The 17,463-nt window shown below is 48.4% G+C and overlaps 1 protein-coding gene and 1 pseudogene across 1 annotated transcript; both read right to left on the bottom strand.

Annotated features, from left to right (window-relative positions):
* Positions 1–360: 360 nt before the first annotated feature.
* On the bottom strand, positions 361–1,036 carry LOC146353604 (NADH dehydrogenase [ubiquinone] 1 alpha subcomplex subunit 13 pseudogene; annotated as a pseudogene).
* A 2,008-nt stretch (positions 1,037–3,044) lies between these two features.
* On the bottom strand, positions 3,045–16,918 carry LOC146353603 (chymotrypsin-like elastase family member 1). The gene is made up of 8 exons (XM_084829750.1): positions 16,861–16,918; positions 13,449–13,513; positions 11,756–11,856; positions 10,244–10,366; positions 6,591–6,727; positions 5,955–6,100; positions 4,386–4,535; positions 3,045–3,272 (listed from the first exon to the last, which is right to left on the bottom strand). The coding sequence occupies exons 1-8, from the start codon at positions 16,916–16,918 to the stop codon at positions 3,045–3,047; spliced, it is 1,008 nt and encodes a 335-aa protein (XP_084685876.1).
* Positions 16,919–17,463: the final 545 nt, after the last annotated feature.

The following is a 17,463-nucleotide window of genomic DNA, read 5'->3' as shown; positions in this document are numbered from 1 at the left end:
TATAGCACAACCTTCCCCTTCACCACTCTGCCGACACCCAGGGCCACCATTTTGGGTGCCCACACTTTATGGGGTTCAGTGGGGGGAAGCCCCTTGACCCTTTTTGTTGCCCTTTTCTTCACTTTTTCCAGCTCTACAATACCATCTTTTACACGTGGTGACCAGAAATGTAAACAGTATTCCAAGTGTGGATGCACCCTGTGTTTGCTTAAGGGCATTATGGTACTGGCACTTCTATTTCCAATTCCTTTTCTAATTACGTTAACATGGAATTTGCCTTTTTCACAGCAGCCGCATACTGGGTCAGCATTTTCACTGAGTTGTCCACCATTTCATTTCATTTTCATTTTTTCATTTCATTTCATTTCTATACCGCCCAATAGCCGAAGCTCTCTGGGCGGTTCACACAAACCCTGCTGCCGCTCACACGTAAAACTGGCAACCAAATTTAGCGTTGTCGAGCACGCTCTGTGGGTGCAGGTAAAAGAGCTCGTCGAGCGTGGGGGGCACCCAACTTGTGATGTGGAACAGAGACTCACTGACCTGCCAGCCGGGGATGTCCTTCATGATCTTGGCCTCCTCGTCGAGATTTTGACGCAAGATGCGTAGCATCCTGCGGTCATCCTCAGCCATAAGAAGGGGAAAGATGGCCACTCGCGTCTCCAGGTCCTCGATGTTCAGGCGCCGCCTCTCTCGGTTCCATGTCACAAGGGAATAATAGCCATAGATGAGGGTCCCAATTCCAATGGCGAACAGGCTATAGCCCGAGAGCCCCCGCCGGGGCAAGTTCCTCTTGTAGTCAATGGGCCCGTACACGCCCAGCGGCGGCATGTCCTGCTTCACCTTCCCGGCTCCGGCCGCCATCTTGGGAGCGGGCAGCTCGCTCCCGGCGCGACGGGCCCTCCTCCGCCTCCAAGCGTCCCCCTTTGATGACGCTGGAGCTCGCCTCACGAACGCCGGCCCCGGAGCTCCGTGACGGAGCCTCCGACCCGCCCGCCGCATACCGCGAGATCTCTTCCACCACAACCCCAAGATCTCTTCCTTGGTCAGTCACCATTAGCTCAGATCCCATCACCTTATATGTGAACTTGGATCTTTTTTCCCAAACTGTGGTCCTCCCTCCCATTGTTATTCAACTACAGCTCCCATAATCTCTGACTATGCTGGTTGGGAATGATGCATGTTGGAGTTGGTTGGCCACAGTAAATTCTAGTATTCAGGGAAGGGAAAGTGCAAGACAAAACTAACCAAAAAGAACAAAAAGACAGAACAGTTATCACACATAGACATCACAGTTGCCATTTCTTATTGATTTCTTGGCTTTGTACGCTCTATAAAGCTCAATCAATTATAAAAAAGAACGAAAGAGCAAAGCAGTCTAATGTAAAGCTTTATTCTTGCTAAGGGATGCAGACACCACAACATTTAACAAACAGAAAATGTACAGCATGTCCTGACCAGGCAATGACATTCACTTCCGATGCACTTTCTCCTTTCTAGCTCATTCCATTTGAGGAAATTACCTGGAAAAAAGAGTTTAATAAAAGGTTAGTCTTCTGAGAACAGACATTCCTTTAAAACAAGAAGGAGGAGCTCTAAAAGTACCAAATTCTATTCTAGGCAAAAGTCAGATGCGAAGCTCGGTTTAATGCAATCTCTGCCGCAGGAAAGCTCCGGCTGAAGAGAACAGGTGGGATTGCTGCTCTTCATATTATTTAGTTGCTGGTAAGCATAGCTGTGCATTTTATATTTTCATACTCATCCCCCCCCCCCGCCGCCATCTCTCTCTCATGCATCTGCATACATTGACATCTACCATTCTTCCATGATAAAACTCACAGAGGCAGACATGGGTTCCAGGTGGGTCTCCCATCCAGGCACTGACCTTCTGAGCTTCAACCAGGAGGCTGCATCTCACTCCTTCAGGCCATGCCCTGGGGCCATATACTTTACCTTCTCCCATACCGCTCAGTGGTTGCCCTTCATGCCAAAAGATCAAGCAAAGGGCTACACTTTTGTGGCATGGCAAATGCCTGCAGTCCACTCCTGCCAATGGGTGTCCAGGGGTGACCACGTTTTCATCCATCCCAAATTGTTCTTCGTGTGGCACATGGAGCCAAATATAGGCACATATAGCCTCCCCCCCAAAAAAAAAACTTCTTTTCCATGGCAGTCTGCATAAGAATCCGCATTAGTTCGGGGAGATGTCGGTGGGGTCTCACTTCATCAACAATCTTCCTTCTTCTTCTTTTAAATAAAGTCATTAACTTTATGCACAGGTCTGCTCCACCAGATAAGAGCAGATTTTTTAAAAAAGGCAGAGCAATTCCCAATTCACCATCCCTGTCTCCCCTCCCATGCCGAGCAATGCAGTTGAAGCCAATGTGATTTACTTCTGACTAAACCTGTTTAGTGGGCAGTTTTCAGTTGTTCCTTGAGCTATAGGAGCTCAAAACCTTTAGATTTTTCACAAAGAAAAGTAATCTGAAAGCAACGTGCTAACTTTCTCAGGCAGGAGTAAGGCTCGCTTGGGAAAAAAAAAAACCTTTCCTCCTCTCAGCGCTGCTCCACCCAGCCAGCGCTGAAGCCAGTATCTCTAGCTGAGGTCACGGGCTCCCAAACCTTATGCTCAGGTCCACCGCTCCAGATAAACACGGATTTAAAGTAAAAGGCAAAGCAGTTCCAATTCTCCACCCCTCTCTCCCCTCCTGCGCTGAGCAAATGCAATTGAAGACAATCCATATCTGGCATTTTCCGTTCATTCGGCCGAGCAGAGCCATGAGAGATGTGTGTGTTATTCACACATCTGCACGTGCAACACAGCGAATGACCGCAAAAGCAATTCCCAACTCCCCACCCTTCTCTCCAGTGGAATGGAAGACAAGGCGATTTACTTCCAACTAGACACCCTGATCTGGCATTTTCAGCTCATTCCTTGAGGCAAGGAAACTATCAGGACGGAGGAGGGATCCAGGAAGGCTTGGGCGGGGGGGGTCTTCCAAAGGCAGTGGGAGGAAGAAGCAGCTTTGGACTCAGGATTTAGATCAGTGGGCAAAGCTGCTGCTGTTTTCCCGTGGAGGGGGGACCCGGTAGAGAAGGGTGACTCCTCCCCTCCCTTCACTGAAGGGAACTTTCCACTCCTCCTCGCAGCGCCACTCCCCATCCCCAGCCAGCACTGAAGCTGCACCACTTGCCGTGCCACAAGCTGAGGACACTCTGAATTTCACAGCGCAGGGAAGCTGCCTTAAAGGCGACATCCATCGCAAAACAACCTTGCAACCGTGCGGTTTTATGGCATGAAAACCTGGGACTGGTGCAGATTGGGGGTTACAGCATGAGTCCCGCCTGTGTGTGAGGCGCCCAAGTAAATATCCCATGTAGATCCAGCCCGGGAGATCCCACAGCAGTGCCATGGGCCTCTGCACACCAGCCAAGCACAGATGGGCTCTTCTTCCCAGTGGTTCTCGCAATGTTCACATAAGCCCTCCCACTCACATCCCCATAATTATATTGGGAACTCTGATGGAAGCTTACAGTCTTGACGTATTAATTCTGTGGAAGGGGGGTATCTACACACCAACTGGTTTAACGGCCATAACGTCTGCGCAAAAGGAACCCTAAAATGTAGCTCTGAAGAGAGGGCATTGATGGGGCGGAGGGCAGGGTGGGGGTCAACAGAGAGTTTCCCAAGGGTCAGATGGGCTGATTTAGTAAACACCCACTACTCAGCCTGGGACTGTGCCAACCCTACAGCAGATGAAGGACTGGTGGGTCCGTGTGGATAGCAGAGCCCCAAAGAGCATCTCTTTTGCAACCTTTACACAGGAGTTTATAATTTAGAGACATCCTCTTATTTGGGATGCTAGTCAAGCCTTTAGTAGAAACTGATCATTTGTGGCCAGGGCCTAGAGCCACGTGGGGCTGTGGGAACACAGGAAGGCCTGTGAGTGTAGCTGTGCAAAGTGTTGACTGGCTGCGCAGACTGAAGCTGCGATTTTATGCCCGTCCCCATTCTGTAGATTATATTCATGGATCCAATGTCATTGCAACCCCCTTCCCACATAGCCCTTTCTGGTGGCACTTTCTTCCTGCATTTCTGGGGAAATGCTGCGCAGAAAGACACCACCCAGACAACTTCTCAGCACAGCAGACTCTGTGCCTTCACAGTGATGTGAGGGGGTAAACCATAAGAACTGCTATGAGCCCTATTTTTTAGTGAGAGGGCAGGATATAAATGTAATAAAATAAAACCAAAAAGGTAGACTGGGCTAAGTGTGTGGTTCAGATACACCCCATGACAAAGCAAACCCAAACATCAGCTGTGGAAACTCTCCTGTCTGGTTCCCCCATTGGTGAAGTCCCCCCAGGAGTATACATAAACTTACTTCATTGATAAAGGAAATATAGGCAGAAACACGGGTGAACACCGAAGGTTTCTGAAAGGTATTGCACGGTACCTCGCGACCAAAGCTAGTGATTCCATGGACATAGAATTTGCCATTCACCCTGCAATACAACGGCCCTCCAGAGTCGCCCTGGAATACAAAGCGGAGATGGAAAACATGCATCACCAGCATTTCTGATGTATCCTTTTCCTTTGATTTTTTTCTGGAAAGAATGGAATCTCTACTTAAGCAAATGTGTCACTTCTGTTCCCTCCAAGGGGGAAGCTGCCATGAGTGTCACTTCTACTCCCCCAATGAAGACCTGCTTTGTTAAAAAAAGAAATGCCATTCAGGGAATGGGCTGCGGTGGCCTTTGTGCTTCTGAACCCAGTCCACTGAAAAGTCACAGAGTTCACAAGGAGGGGAACAGTTCACCAACTTCCAAATGAAACTGGAGCAGACTTTCTAATGGGTTATTTTAAAACATTAGACCGGAAGGATGCCAACTCAGCAATATTTGAACACCAACTCCATATCTCCTGTAGAGCCATATTATCTTTAAGAGCAGAATATTGTGATTAATATTCACGTCAACTCCAGACCATAAGGGCAAGCAAAGTTGTGTTCTTGGTGGCTGCTTCTCAGTTAAGGAAGGCGAACTCACAGAACAACATTATCCTGAATTCCATGTTGAAGAAACTCTGGAGGGCCACATTCCAGCGGTGTGTGTGGCCGAAGGGGGAAAGGGGCGGGGCCAGGATGCCAGCATGTTTTCTCTTGGAGCTCTTCCTGCTGCTCACTGCGCCTTTGGAAAGGAATTTCATTTTTATACTTCCAAATAGCTGACGCTCCCTGGGCGGTTCAACAGCGGCAGAACACACAGCATGGGATACTGTTCAGATTATACTTTGAGAATGTCTCTGAGAGGTTTCGCTTATCTGCTTCTGATTTGCATGATATGTTTTTCTAGAACACAATTACCTGACATGATGCACCTGTCCCATGGCTTCCTGCACACACCACGGTTTTCTTGACCTTGGAGCCCCAGTAAGATGGGCTGGAGCAGGTCTTGTAATCCAGGACAGTGAATTGGGCTTCCTGAAGGACCTTTGCCATGTGCCCATTAGCTGTACAAAAATAGGCCTTCTTGGTGGCAATTTTTCATTTAAGGAAGAGGAAACCGCAAAACAACATCATCCATCTGTCCGTCTTGTTTAGGACTAGGGTGCGCAACTACATTCAGCCCAGGGGCCAAATTCCATTTTGAAAAAACTCTCAAGGGCCACATTCTGGTGATGGGGCAAAAGGGGCCTTAGGCTCTTCCTGCCAGTCACTGAGCCTTCAGGGAGGCACTTCAACCTTTCAACCTATACTGCCCAATAGCTGCAGCTGTCTGAGTGGTTCTACAGCAGCAGAACACGCAGCACTGGATACGGTTCGGATTAAACTTTGAGAATCTGTTTGAGAGGCTTCACTTTCAAATTTGAGGGATAATCCTCTCCCCTAAACTAGCCTCCACTCTAAAAGCACTTGTGCTTTGCATGGTATGTTTTTCTAGCACATGACTACCTTGCATCCTGAGTGTTCCCCATCGCCTCCTGCACACAGCATGGTTTTCTTGACTATGTAGCCCCAATAGGATGGACTGGAGCAGGTCGCGTAATCCACAACAGTGAGCTGGGCTTCCTGAAGGACTGTTGCCAGCTGCTCATTATCTGTGCAAAAATACGCCAAAGTCTAGGATTCAGCTTGCCCAAGGAAATAGCAACAGAGTTTCAACACCACCATGGATAAAGTTTCAACACCACTGCCATAACTTTGGAGGTACCAGGACCATCATGGGGCAAAACAAGATGGCAGCCCTGCATTGGCATGGATAGCACCATTTGTTTGGATGAGGCCCATGGCATGCAGAGCCTTGGGCTATGTTAGAATTCACCAGATTCCACCCCCTCCAGTTGCCACTGCTCAGCCCAGTTCTCGTGACATTTATCTACTATACAACAGCTACCATATTCACCACCACCCTCTATAAACAGCCTCATCTGCTAAATGAAGCCATGAAGACAGGGCATCTGATGCATCAGGCTTTAAATTTCGGACTTGTGAGATTAAACCTGTGAGCATCTACAGCTGCAGCTAAGTCAGCCAGAGAGGCAGCCTTGATACCTGGCACACTGCAGGAGTGACAATAACCCCACTCACTTTTGGTCATGCCCCAGCCAGTGATAAAACACCGATGTTTGTTGGGCAGAATCTGACCAGATGGTGGCAACTCAGCGAGCTGCACATAGCTGTTCAGGTTTGCACTTTGAGAGAGATGGAGTAAGGCAATGTCATTGCTGTGAAGGAACAGAGGCACAATGAGGAGCGGGATAAGGAAAGAAGAAAAAGAATCCCTTGAGCTTTCCAACAATGAGGCATGGGAATTGCTTTCACTGGTTTTTAAATATTACATACACCTAACTCTTCTTCAGATGGAACAGAGGTGACTAACAAGAATTCCAAATATAATAAAGATCCAGGCCTTTTCTAACAGAAAGTTAAATGCAGCCATTTTGTTATTATTTATTTATTTATTTAAAACATTTCTATCCTGCCCTATATCATTAAGATCTCAGGGCAACATACAGATAAAATCAATTTAAAGAGTATAAAATAATAAATACTTTAAACACCTAAAAACATATTAAACTATTAAACAAGCTACAACCAGTTAACATCTAAAACAATACGACAGTTAAAACAATGTGCTGGGGAATGCATTTAGCCCTCAAAGGCTTTGGTAAAAAGCCATGTTTTTACTTGGGGCCGAAACAAGACCAATGTCTGCACCAATCGGGCCTCCAAGGGGAGGACATTCCACAACCGGGGTGCCACAGCTAGGGATGTACAAAATGACTTGCCTGTTTCATTTCATACATCCGCGGTGGGGGGGACGGGCTCTGTCCCTCCCCCCTAAATCATCACCGTCCAGCTCCACTCTACAGCGACTCTGCAGAGATGCCAGCCAGGGCCGCCTGCAGCGACATCCGGCCGCTGCTGGGCTGCGCAGGGATGCAAATGGCGGCCGCCGTAGCCACCGCCATTTGCGCCCTCTTTTTTTTGCCATGATAGGCTATGTAAATATTTGCGTAGCCTATCACAGAAAAAAAAAATGGGGATGCAAATGGCGGTAGCTACGGTGGCCGCCAATTGCATTCCTTTTGTTGCCGTGATAGGCTACGTAAATATTTACGTAGCCTATCACGGCCTCTGCAGGGACGCAAATTGCATCCCTGCGTTAGCCGTGATAGGCTACCTAAGTATTTACATAGCCTATCACAGGAAAAATCGTGAAGCAAGTGGCGGCTGCAGATGTGGCCGCCATTCGCAAAGCAGCGCGAACGGCACCAGGTAGGTGCTCCGTTTCACATGCCCTTCGCGGGGTGGTGGTGTGGGGGGCTTCGTTCTGCCACAGATTTCAGGGGCCTGAATGAACTGGCATTTGGCCTCACTGAGATCCATGGTGGAATTCTCTGCCATCCCTTCCCATAGCAGAGAAGGCCCTTCAACAGTAACTTGAAGACGTACGTACATAGTGTACGTCTCCTGTCTCGTGCTGGTGGGATGCAGAGGAAAGCCACCCCAACAGATCTCAGTTCTCTCAGGCAGGCACATATAGGGAGAGGTGCTCCCTCAAATATTGAGGTGCCAAGCCACATAGGGCATTAAATGTCATCACTAAAACCTTGAATTCTGACTGGAAGCGTATTGGCAACCAGTGCAATTCCTTTAAAACTGGTGTTATGTGGTTTTTATGAAGTGTTCTAGCTGCTGCATTTTGCACTTGCTGCAACTTCCAAGTCATCATCAAGGGCAGCCCCATGTAAAGTGCATTGCAATAGTCTAATTGGGAAATTATCTCTAAGTCTTGTACAGGTTTTTCCCCCTAGTGACTCTGTTTAGCCTTTCAGACTCCTGTGTGCACAGTTTAGTCACTGGAGCAAATATTGCACTAAGGCTGGAGTGAGATGTTCTGGGAGACAGGCAGTTGTCCCATGTCTCTTCCTTTTCTCTCCACAGGCAACACGTGATAAGAAAAACAAAAGCATGATGAGGCATCAGTGTGCCCTGAATTCCCACCACAAACACCAGTGGCAGCCACCAAAGTGCAGCAGAGATGGGGAACCTTGGTAAGGTCACGTTACGCTTTATGTAAACGTTACTGAGGGAGGGCAAGGAGACACAGGGAATGACTTTAAAGGTCTTTAAACCAACAACAACAACAATGTAGAAGATAATTTCTGCATATTTTGTGAAACAAAGAAAGCAACATTTTACTCCTTGAGCTTATTGTCTGGAATACCAAGCAGAATGCAATTAGTTCAGTGAGTACGCAAGAGACCATGAGAACTCGGAAAACTGCCTCGTACTGAGATGGAGCACTGGTCTAGATCGCACACTACTCCTGTAGACAGCAGAGGTCACAACCAGGGGTCTTTCCAGTCTTGGAAACTGTGAACTGGAGATCTCTGGGACTGAAGCCTGGACTTTCTTCCTCCGAGGCATGGGCTCTAACACTGACCTATCCTCCTCACCCCATTTTGGGATTGTACGTCTTGACTGAAGTCTGTCTCCTATGAACCTTCCCCTGTCAGCCGAGAGTCCTGTGAGTGAGAAACAGCTGGACAGAGCTCCTTGGCCACCTTTACACCAGGGGCTCCAGGCTCTGCAAAGAGGGGGAGATTTAAGAGGGGGAGAGTTGCAGCTCCCAAAGTCTGCTTGCCAGCACAGGCAACACCAAAGTTACATAAGAGGGAATAGAGTGCTAGGCTTCAGGCCGGACACCTACTCTTTCAGGGCTCCCCTCCCTTCAGCAAGGGCCTGGAAGGGATGGTCTGGCCCAGAGGCATCAAAGCTCCAGCCTCTAGTGGCATACAGAAGTTAGCCCTGCCCATGAAGGGCTAATGCATGGACAGGGAGTTGGCCTGAGCCTCCCCCCATCGCTGAAGTTATACTGCCCACTAGGCCCGCCCTGACGTTGGCACAGTAAGCACAGATCCTGTGAAGGGGAATGTATGCGTACCTTCCTGCATGCACAGAGGCTTCCCCTTTTGAGGCATCTGTGCTGGACAGGTGCATGTTGGGTGTGGGGCTGGCAGGCTGTGTAACTTTGGGAGCCAGGGCCAGGAGGGGTGGTCCCACTCCCTCTCCATGTGGAGGGCTGGCTTCCGAAGAAGGCTAAAGTCTGGAACTGAGCTGGGGCCATTTATCCTTCTTGGGCCACACTCTTCCTCCCCGGTGAGCTTTGTCAGGACAAGTGGCCTGCTTGGGGCTGTCCAAGGTCCTGAAGCTCCAGCTTGACCCTACCTGCTCCATGACCACAGGTGCTTTCAGATGAAGGCCTCCCAGAACTACCAATCTGACAGCACTGAGCAGGTATTCCATCTTTTTCTCCTTCGTGGATGGTTTTGTGGTAAGAAAAAACAGGGGAAAAGCAGTGGGAAAACAAAGGAGGGTTATGGACAGAAGATGCCATCATCTCCTCCCTGGCTAACCCTAAAATTCTGTGAATGAGGCAAGCAATGGCATGAACAAAGCCTTGTCTGGAAGCACCCTAAGCCACTGTCAGACACCCATCTTTTCCAGTGGGCTCCAGCTCATGGCCAGACCAAGACACATGGCAAGGTGGTTTTGGAACTGAGCAGACTTTCAAAGCAGGATGGGATTCAACCTTGTGGTTTGCTGTCTGAAATCTCACTGGTGCTGCCCAAACTCTCACCTAAAGTAACTCTTTGGATCTGAGACATATTGGAAGATGTGTTGAACTGGTACAGGTGTATGCAGTTGGGCAACATTTTCAGAATCACACTTACCCTCGAGAAAGATTGTTGTCCCAATCTTTATGCCCAAAGATCTGACCCACACTTATGACCTGCTCTGTGCCTTCAGGCCGGTAAACGTTGTGATCACCAAGAACCACACGAAACATCCTCTTCCTGTAGATAAGACAGCAGGAAAGTGGAACTGATTTATGTTGCCACGTTGGAATATTTCCACAAGCCCTGACAGCTTTACATATAAATAACCTCACATATAAATAACTTCACATATAAATACCAAACTAAAGCATTGCACTTATAGAGATGACAATCATTCAGCCGGAAAGATTTTCAGCCCATCTTTTCTCCAACAGATTCAAGGACAGTCACTTTAATATTTTGTCCTGGAACCTGAAGATCTCCATCAACGGAACTCAAGCTCAGTGCTCTGAATCAAATCAGTCCTTCACACAAGGCAACATTTGAGCCTTTGACAGGCGTTCTCCAGTTTTTCATAGAATTCAGGCTTCCTACCCCACCCTCCCATGGAGTAGCACCTTGGGAGAGGAGAGGTATGGGTGAGACAGAAACCAACAGGGGGGAAAGTGACTGGAGACAGCAATGGAGAGGCAAATCCTTGATGCAGGACAGAGAAGCTCCACCTTCTTCAGAGGGTGGAATTTACTGCAGAGCCTTCTGCAGGTTTCCAGGCAACTACACAACCATGAGGTCTAGAGACTTGCTTTACCAATGAAAAAGAATTGGTATTCTCAGGATTGTGTCCCAGGTATTCAGTTATTTGGACACAGTATAACATGCTCCATGGTGGGTGATTTCTTGCGTAAACAAGATCCCCCCAGTCTATACAGCCAGGTAAGATATAGCCAATGGAGTGATTCAGTGGAATCCACCAGGATATGCCAAGAAGACACTCCACAGAAAAAGAATAATTTTACATTATGGTAGGGCTGTGCAGGGACCCCCCAATCTGACTCAGAAGCTGCTTTGCAGAGGTGCTGCGGCGGAGAAGGCAGCAGCACTCTGGCAGGGAGGAGAAGGCGGCTGCAGGCCAAAGCACACCGAGTGCTTTGGTGAGCCCCCGACCCGCTCCGGGCCACTTAATGCCCCCTCTGCTTCACCTCAGGGGCACAAAGTGGCCTGAAGCAGCCCGCTTCGACTCAGGGTTCGGGCCTTGGGCAAAGCGGTGCACAGCTCTACATTATGGCACTTGATGAGATGGTACATCTGGAGGGACCATCCAATTCCAACCATTTCTGAACAGAGACCAAAAAGCGGAGCAGGTGTTGGAAGAAGCAAAACCAAACAAAGTCAGTTCCGCACTGCTCTTGCATTAGGACCATCACCAAGTATTGCCTCCTCTCTGCAGTGTAGCTTCGCATGAGAAAGAAAAGATGCAGCTCCCCAGTGTTTTACATTCCAGCAGAGACAAGAGGAAAGACTTCCCTCCAAACCTTATCCAGCATTAACCTTCCATCCCAGCATTTCACGTCACCTGATTAACAGCACATGACCTCTCAAGGTAGTGAAGGTATCGCTCTCTGTTACCTGTCCACACAATGAGCCGCTGTCATCACCCAGTTTCGTTTCACCAGTGTCCCACCACAATTATGGTACCAGCTGCCATTCACGAAGGACTGGAGGGAAACCTAGATGGGGAGGTAAGAGAGGGAGTTGCATTTCTTGCCACCAAAGGAGCGCTAAAGGTATCTGCAGCCAGATTAATGGCAGCAGGCAGTGCCAGTTCCAGGGTTCTGAGGACCCGGGCGAGACCCCCTGAATGGCCCCACTCCCTCAGTGAGTTCTCCCTTCTCACCGCCATTGTCACAGGCTGCTCTTGCTCCCGATCCTCTTTCCCATCATTGCTGCCACTTCCTTGCTGGACAAGCTGGCTGGGAGCCAGTGAGCAAGCAGGCTGTGGCGTCTCCTGCTCCTCTCCTCGCCACCACCGTTGCCTTGCCAGAGCAAGAGGCAGGTGAGCAAGCAGGTTGCGATGGTGAAGAGGAGGAGCACGTCTGGGGGGCTCTTGCCAGTCGGCCCCTGCTGGTGTGTGGATCCTCGGCAGGTGCCCAACCATGCCTACCCTTGACGTCAGCCCTGGGAGCAGGGGTTGAGGCTTTCTGGACTGAAGAAGCCAACTCCAGGGGACTATTTACTAAGGACACAATGATTTGAGAAGTAGCTCTGCTGTGGGGAAAACAAGGCTGTCTGGGTGGGCGGGGGAGTACTCCTGACAGAGCCCCCAAATAAAGCTCCCCCCCAATTCACACAGAACCTTGGGGGGGATTTTTGCTGGGACTATGAAGGAGGGGTGGAAGGGTTAAAGTCTCCCTGCCCACCTTCTGTGGTCCCGATGCTGCCCACCCCTATGGCTGCTCTCTAGATTTGTCCAGATCATGAACTTTAACAGCGATCATTCACTTCATGTCACATTTAGCATGGTCATCGACACAAGGCTCTGAGAAAATGAATACCTCCTCTACTGCTTGAGTGCTATGACCACCAAGGCACAGTATTCTGCATTCCTTTCTCCACCAGTGTGCCAAAAAGAGAATAATAATAATCCTTCCACCAGGTCTGGAATAGTTTTTTTTATTTGGCAGCATCACAACGACTATATGCGTCATTTACTCTGGTTTCGCAGGTTCCCTGGTTTCTTCTTGGGCCCCTCCCCATTCTGGTACCTTGTAGGGTTCCTCCTCTGAGCCCTGGCTCAAAGTAAGCTGCGTGGGCAGGGGACACCTGCAGGGATACTGGGCTCCAGCAGCCGCTTTCTTTGCAGCAGGGCAGAGGGGGCCTTGCCCCTCAAATCCTGTCTGTTATGGAATTTGCCTGCTAATCATCTTCTTGCCAGTCTTGGCAAAGCATCACAATTCGTTTTCTGGCGAGCATATATACAGTAAGCAGCTTTTCTCTCATTTCTCAGAATTCTGGCCACTCCGATTCCCCCTATTTCCTTGCAGCACCATTTGCTATTATTAGCGGCCCCAATTTGGAATTATTCTTATGGCCTTAAGATGACCAAAAGCAAAGACAAAGCAACCAGGGCAGTCTGCAACCTTGAACAGAGGACTAGAAGAGAAACCAGGAAGAAGAGAAAGGGGCTGCAAAACCTTTTCTCCTTCTCTCATTTTTTTCCATTCAGAATTGCATCCCCAACTATTTTGCTCCCCCTGCCCCTCATTCAAATGCAAAAGGGGGGTAAAAACATCATGTTCTGAAAAGGAGGCATTGTATTTACCTGTGATGGCCAAGAATGCTTGCCTGCCTCATAGCCCCCAATGACACGTCCACGTGCTTCAATGGCTACGGAAAGAATCCAAGAGTCGGTCATATTCAACCACATCCTATGTGCATCGCTGGAAGGAAATTTATACTGGGGGCCATGTAACATTTGGCTGTGGATACCATCGGCGTCCATTACATTGCTTTCAGGGGATATCGTCCCATTCAGTCATGTGTCGGCTGCCTTGTAGAAGCCCCTTTTCCATTAATTGTCACTACCCATGCAAGCAGGTCGAGGGAAGGAAAATACAAATTGACCAACAATGTAACAATGTCACATTACAGTGACTGTAATGCTAATACATCATATCCCTCTGTTCCAATTCTGACAGACAGTGAGAATCTGTTTCTGGACTGCTTATGACTGCAGATAGGGGCTTACATTAGAATGCTCCTCCGTGCGTGCATGCGTCCGTTTGTGTGTGTGTGTGGCTTTCTTCACGTGGAGCTTTTATCCTGTGATTGAGACTGCTCCTTCTTGGAAGTTTGCGGGCTCTTTACATGACCCGTGATCATCCAAGGCATCTCCTGCACTAAATGGCCTGTTTTTAAATAGATCGCAGATACTGAGCTATTAAATTACCCCACTGCGTTCCCCTTCAGTTTCCTCTGTGAAAAGAGTATAAGTGGCAAGAAGAGGAGCGAGATCAATGAATGATCATGGAAGGCTCAGATATGGGGAGAAGGAGGGGGAAAGAGGAGGGGGAGAAGGAAGCAGGTGAAAAGGGGAGTCGTTGTGATCCTGCATTTAAAACGGAAGCAGAAAGCCCCGTTTTAAATGCAGGATTTTACACTGGTGTAGAGATGCCCTGTGAGTGGTGAGAAACCGAGTGGTGCAGAGCAGCACAACATCACAGCATCAAGGGGGCTCTGGATCCACAATGGATGCAGTCAGTCGTAAGGTGAAATATATAAGGGAGGCAGATAGACTGACAAACAGAGTCATTTCAAAATTTATTTCGGGTTCAGCGTTTTGGCTTCTGCCCTCATCAGTAGCTGAGATGATGATGATGATGATGATGAAGATGATAGATAGATAGATAGATAGATAGATAGATAGATAGATAGATAGATAGATAGATAGGCAGGCAGGCAGGCAGGCAGGCAGGCAGGCAGGCAGGCAGGCAGGCAGGCAGGCAGGCATTTGATGTGGGTACCAAATGTGGTGGGGGATGGGATTCAATACAGACCCCTTCCCAACATCCCTATGCCTACGGCGTCACCCCTGACCCTGAGCAAAAAGGTCTGAAGAGGGATTCTAAGCGTGTGAAGCTGATGTCGCCTTCCCCCTATTGCGATCATCTTTTTTTAATGTGTAGGAGGAATCCATTCTTTATGGGGAGGGGGGCAGACGTGAATGCTCTCCTGTTCTCTGAAGTGGTATACCCCAGACAAATTTATCTCCTCATCTGCTGTTCGTAAGAAAGCCAACTCAAATCCATGGTGTGTGTGCAATTTTCATCATGATGACAGCTGATGAATCAAGGCTTAATCTGCCCTCCAGGCACGCTGCACCGTCCTTCTCCCTGCAAGTCATTCTTCTTTAAGTGCTGTGGCTGCTAGCCATGCAATTCAAGTGATGTCTGGCTTGGCCCCAACTCCACATGGATGGGACTGGGTCTCTTACTTGTGCTTTCAGACCACACATTCCTCAGCAGTCACTGACATACTTGTAAACCTGGAGGAGAAAACAAGCCACCCCACAGAGGCAGCCACCGGTGTCATGGGGAGTTGGTACTAGAGTTGCTGGTCCGCATAATGGCTATTTCTCGTCCCTGTGCCAGTCCTACTACCAGCACATCGGCAAGACCAGGCATGGAGATCGGCAGAGTTGATGGCCGGTTTGGAAGGATGCGGCCTGTTGATATCCAGAGGAGGACAATGATCACTGGAGGAAAGTCATGTCTGAAGGCACCTGAAATACGCTACTGTCTGCCTGGGGATAATTTGGTGCGAGGCGATTTCGTTGGGTGGCCATAAAAACTGGAATGGAGCATTGACTGTAACTCTGTATTGTAGATGCATACAGTGGACTCAGCTCTGGCAGCCAATTAAATCCATCATTAAAAGTTGTGGATTTTTTTAAAGTACTTCAACAAACCTGGGAAACCAGAACTTATCTTTTGTTTGTCAAGAATCAAGCACTCCTGAATGGAATATTATAACTGAATTTCTAATGTCCTCATTCCATGGCTTGCTATTGACTTGAGAAAACATGTTGGGCTGATCTGTGCTGCCTCCTGCCACCGGATACTTTTCTAGATCCAGCGAACTGAACAAGACATTTAAAAGTTCTGGGCTGAGGAGAATTGGGTTGCATTAATTGAATATATCCAGGTGGAAAGTAATATACAAAGAACGAAAAATAATGACAAAATTCAGTTAATCTCAGATAGGGGTGGGGAACCTGTGCCCCTCCAGATATGGGTAGATCACAACTCCTGTCATTCCTGACCACTGAATGTGTTTGCTGGGGATCATGGGAGTTGGAGTCCGACAGCATCCAGAGGGTCACAGGTTCCCCACAGCCCAGATCTAGGAAAAGGGAACTGCTTAAGTGCAATCAGTCCTACAGAAGTGAAGGTCTTCATTATTGTAAGAGAATCTTTACCTCATACCTGTGGCAGGTTTAACCAGCACATTCAGCTGTTGACTGAAAGGCTGGCGGTTTGAGGCCACCAAGTGACATGGTGGGCTCAGTTTCATTCACGCTGTCTGCCCCTTCTGAGTGAAGGAGCAGGGCTCTGTGCTTAGCAGGCAGACGGTCCCAAGCCCTGATATCCTGAGAAGCCACTTATGCATCACCACAAAAGGGGACCAAGGGGGATACATGATCTGCACAACATTTGCAATGCTGGTTTAGCTGTATGGATCTCCCAGTCCCTTGCTCTCCCTTGCTATGGGTCTTTACCTTTCAACTGAACCTGGACTGGACGGCCTTTCAAATGGGGCAGGGGTGGGCAACTTGTGGCCTTCCAGATGTTTTGGCCTACAAGTCCTTCACCCCCTGCCATTGACTATGTTGGCTAAGGCTCATCGAAGTTGTAGGCGAAAATATCTGGAGGGACACAAGTTGCCCACCCCTGAAATAGGGGATGCCTTCAAATAGAGAACCATTCTCTGTAAAGTGGGGCACACGGCCACCCTCCTGGCATCTCCAGCCCGAGAAGCAGAGCTAGCAGGGGCTGGGGAAGAGCTCCACCTGGTTCCGAGCACATCTGCCAGCCAGGGCAGGCAGCAAGATGGACTAAATAGGACCATCTGTAAAGCAGCTTCATATCTGAATATATTTCTGCAGGGAAGCTAAAACACTTTTGTATGTAATATGGGGTGGGCGGTGGAACCTCTCATTTCATCCCCACAAGAACATTCTGGCTCAGAATACTTACCACAAAGGACACTGGCAAAGGTGAGAAGCCTCAGCATGGTGGGTGAATGCTTGGATTTGACTGCACAAGAGCTCTTTTTATACTTTAGCATGCGAAGAACAGAAGAACATCAGGTACAGGTACAGATACAGATATCTTACAGCATTTATGGTCGGGATGGCTGGCTGGGCATGAACATGGTTACAGATGCTGCTTTTATTACTTTCCCTTTTAAAAGGTATGATCTTTCTCTCTCTCTCACTCGCTTTCTCTCACTCTCTCTCTCCCTCTCTATGTATACACACACACACACACACACACACACACATAAATAATGACAAACACTTCTAATGTCTAAATCAATACAAAATAACAACACTGATCTTTCCTTTTTTTCACATACAAAAATAGTTTCCCTGAGCAGTTAAAATGGTGACCGCATTCTTCCTTTGTCCTGATCTGTGGGCTAAAGATTTGGCCTTTGTGGGTGATCATGCATTTCAAAACTAGCTTTTTGCTGTGCCCATTAGTATTTCATGGATATTGAAGCAAACAGAAATGTTCATTTTGGAGGATACGCTCCAGTACTATGTACCAGTTAGG

Source organism: Heloderma suspectum, chromosome 2 (genome assembly GCF_057233095.1).
Source record: "Heloderma suspectum isolate Gila_16-S chromosome 2, 16-S_ref, whole genome shotgun sequence".
Taxonomy (NCBI): domain Eukaryota; kingdom Metazoa; phylum Chordata; class Lepidosauria; order Squamata; family Helodermatidae; genus Heloderma; species Heloderma suspectum.
The sequence above is the reverse complement of the archived record's forward strand: the minus strand, read 5'-3'. Positions and strand labels throughout refer to the sequence as shown.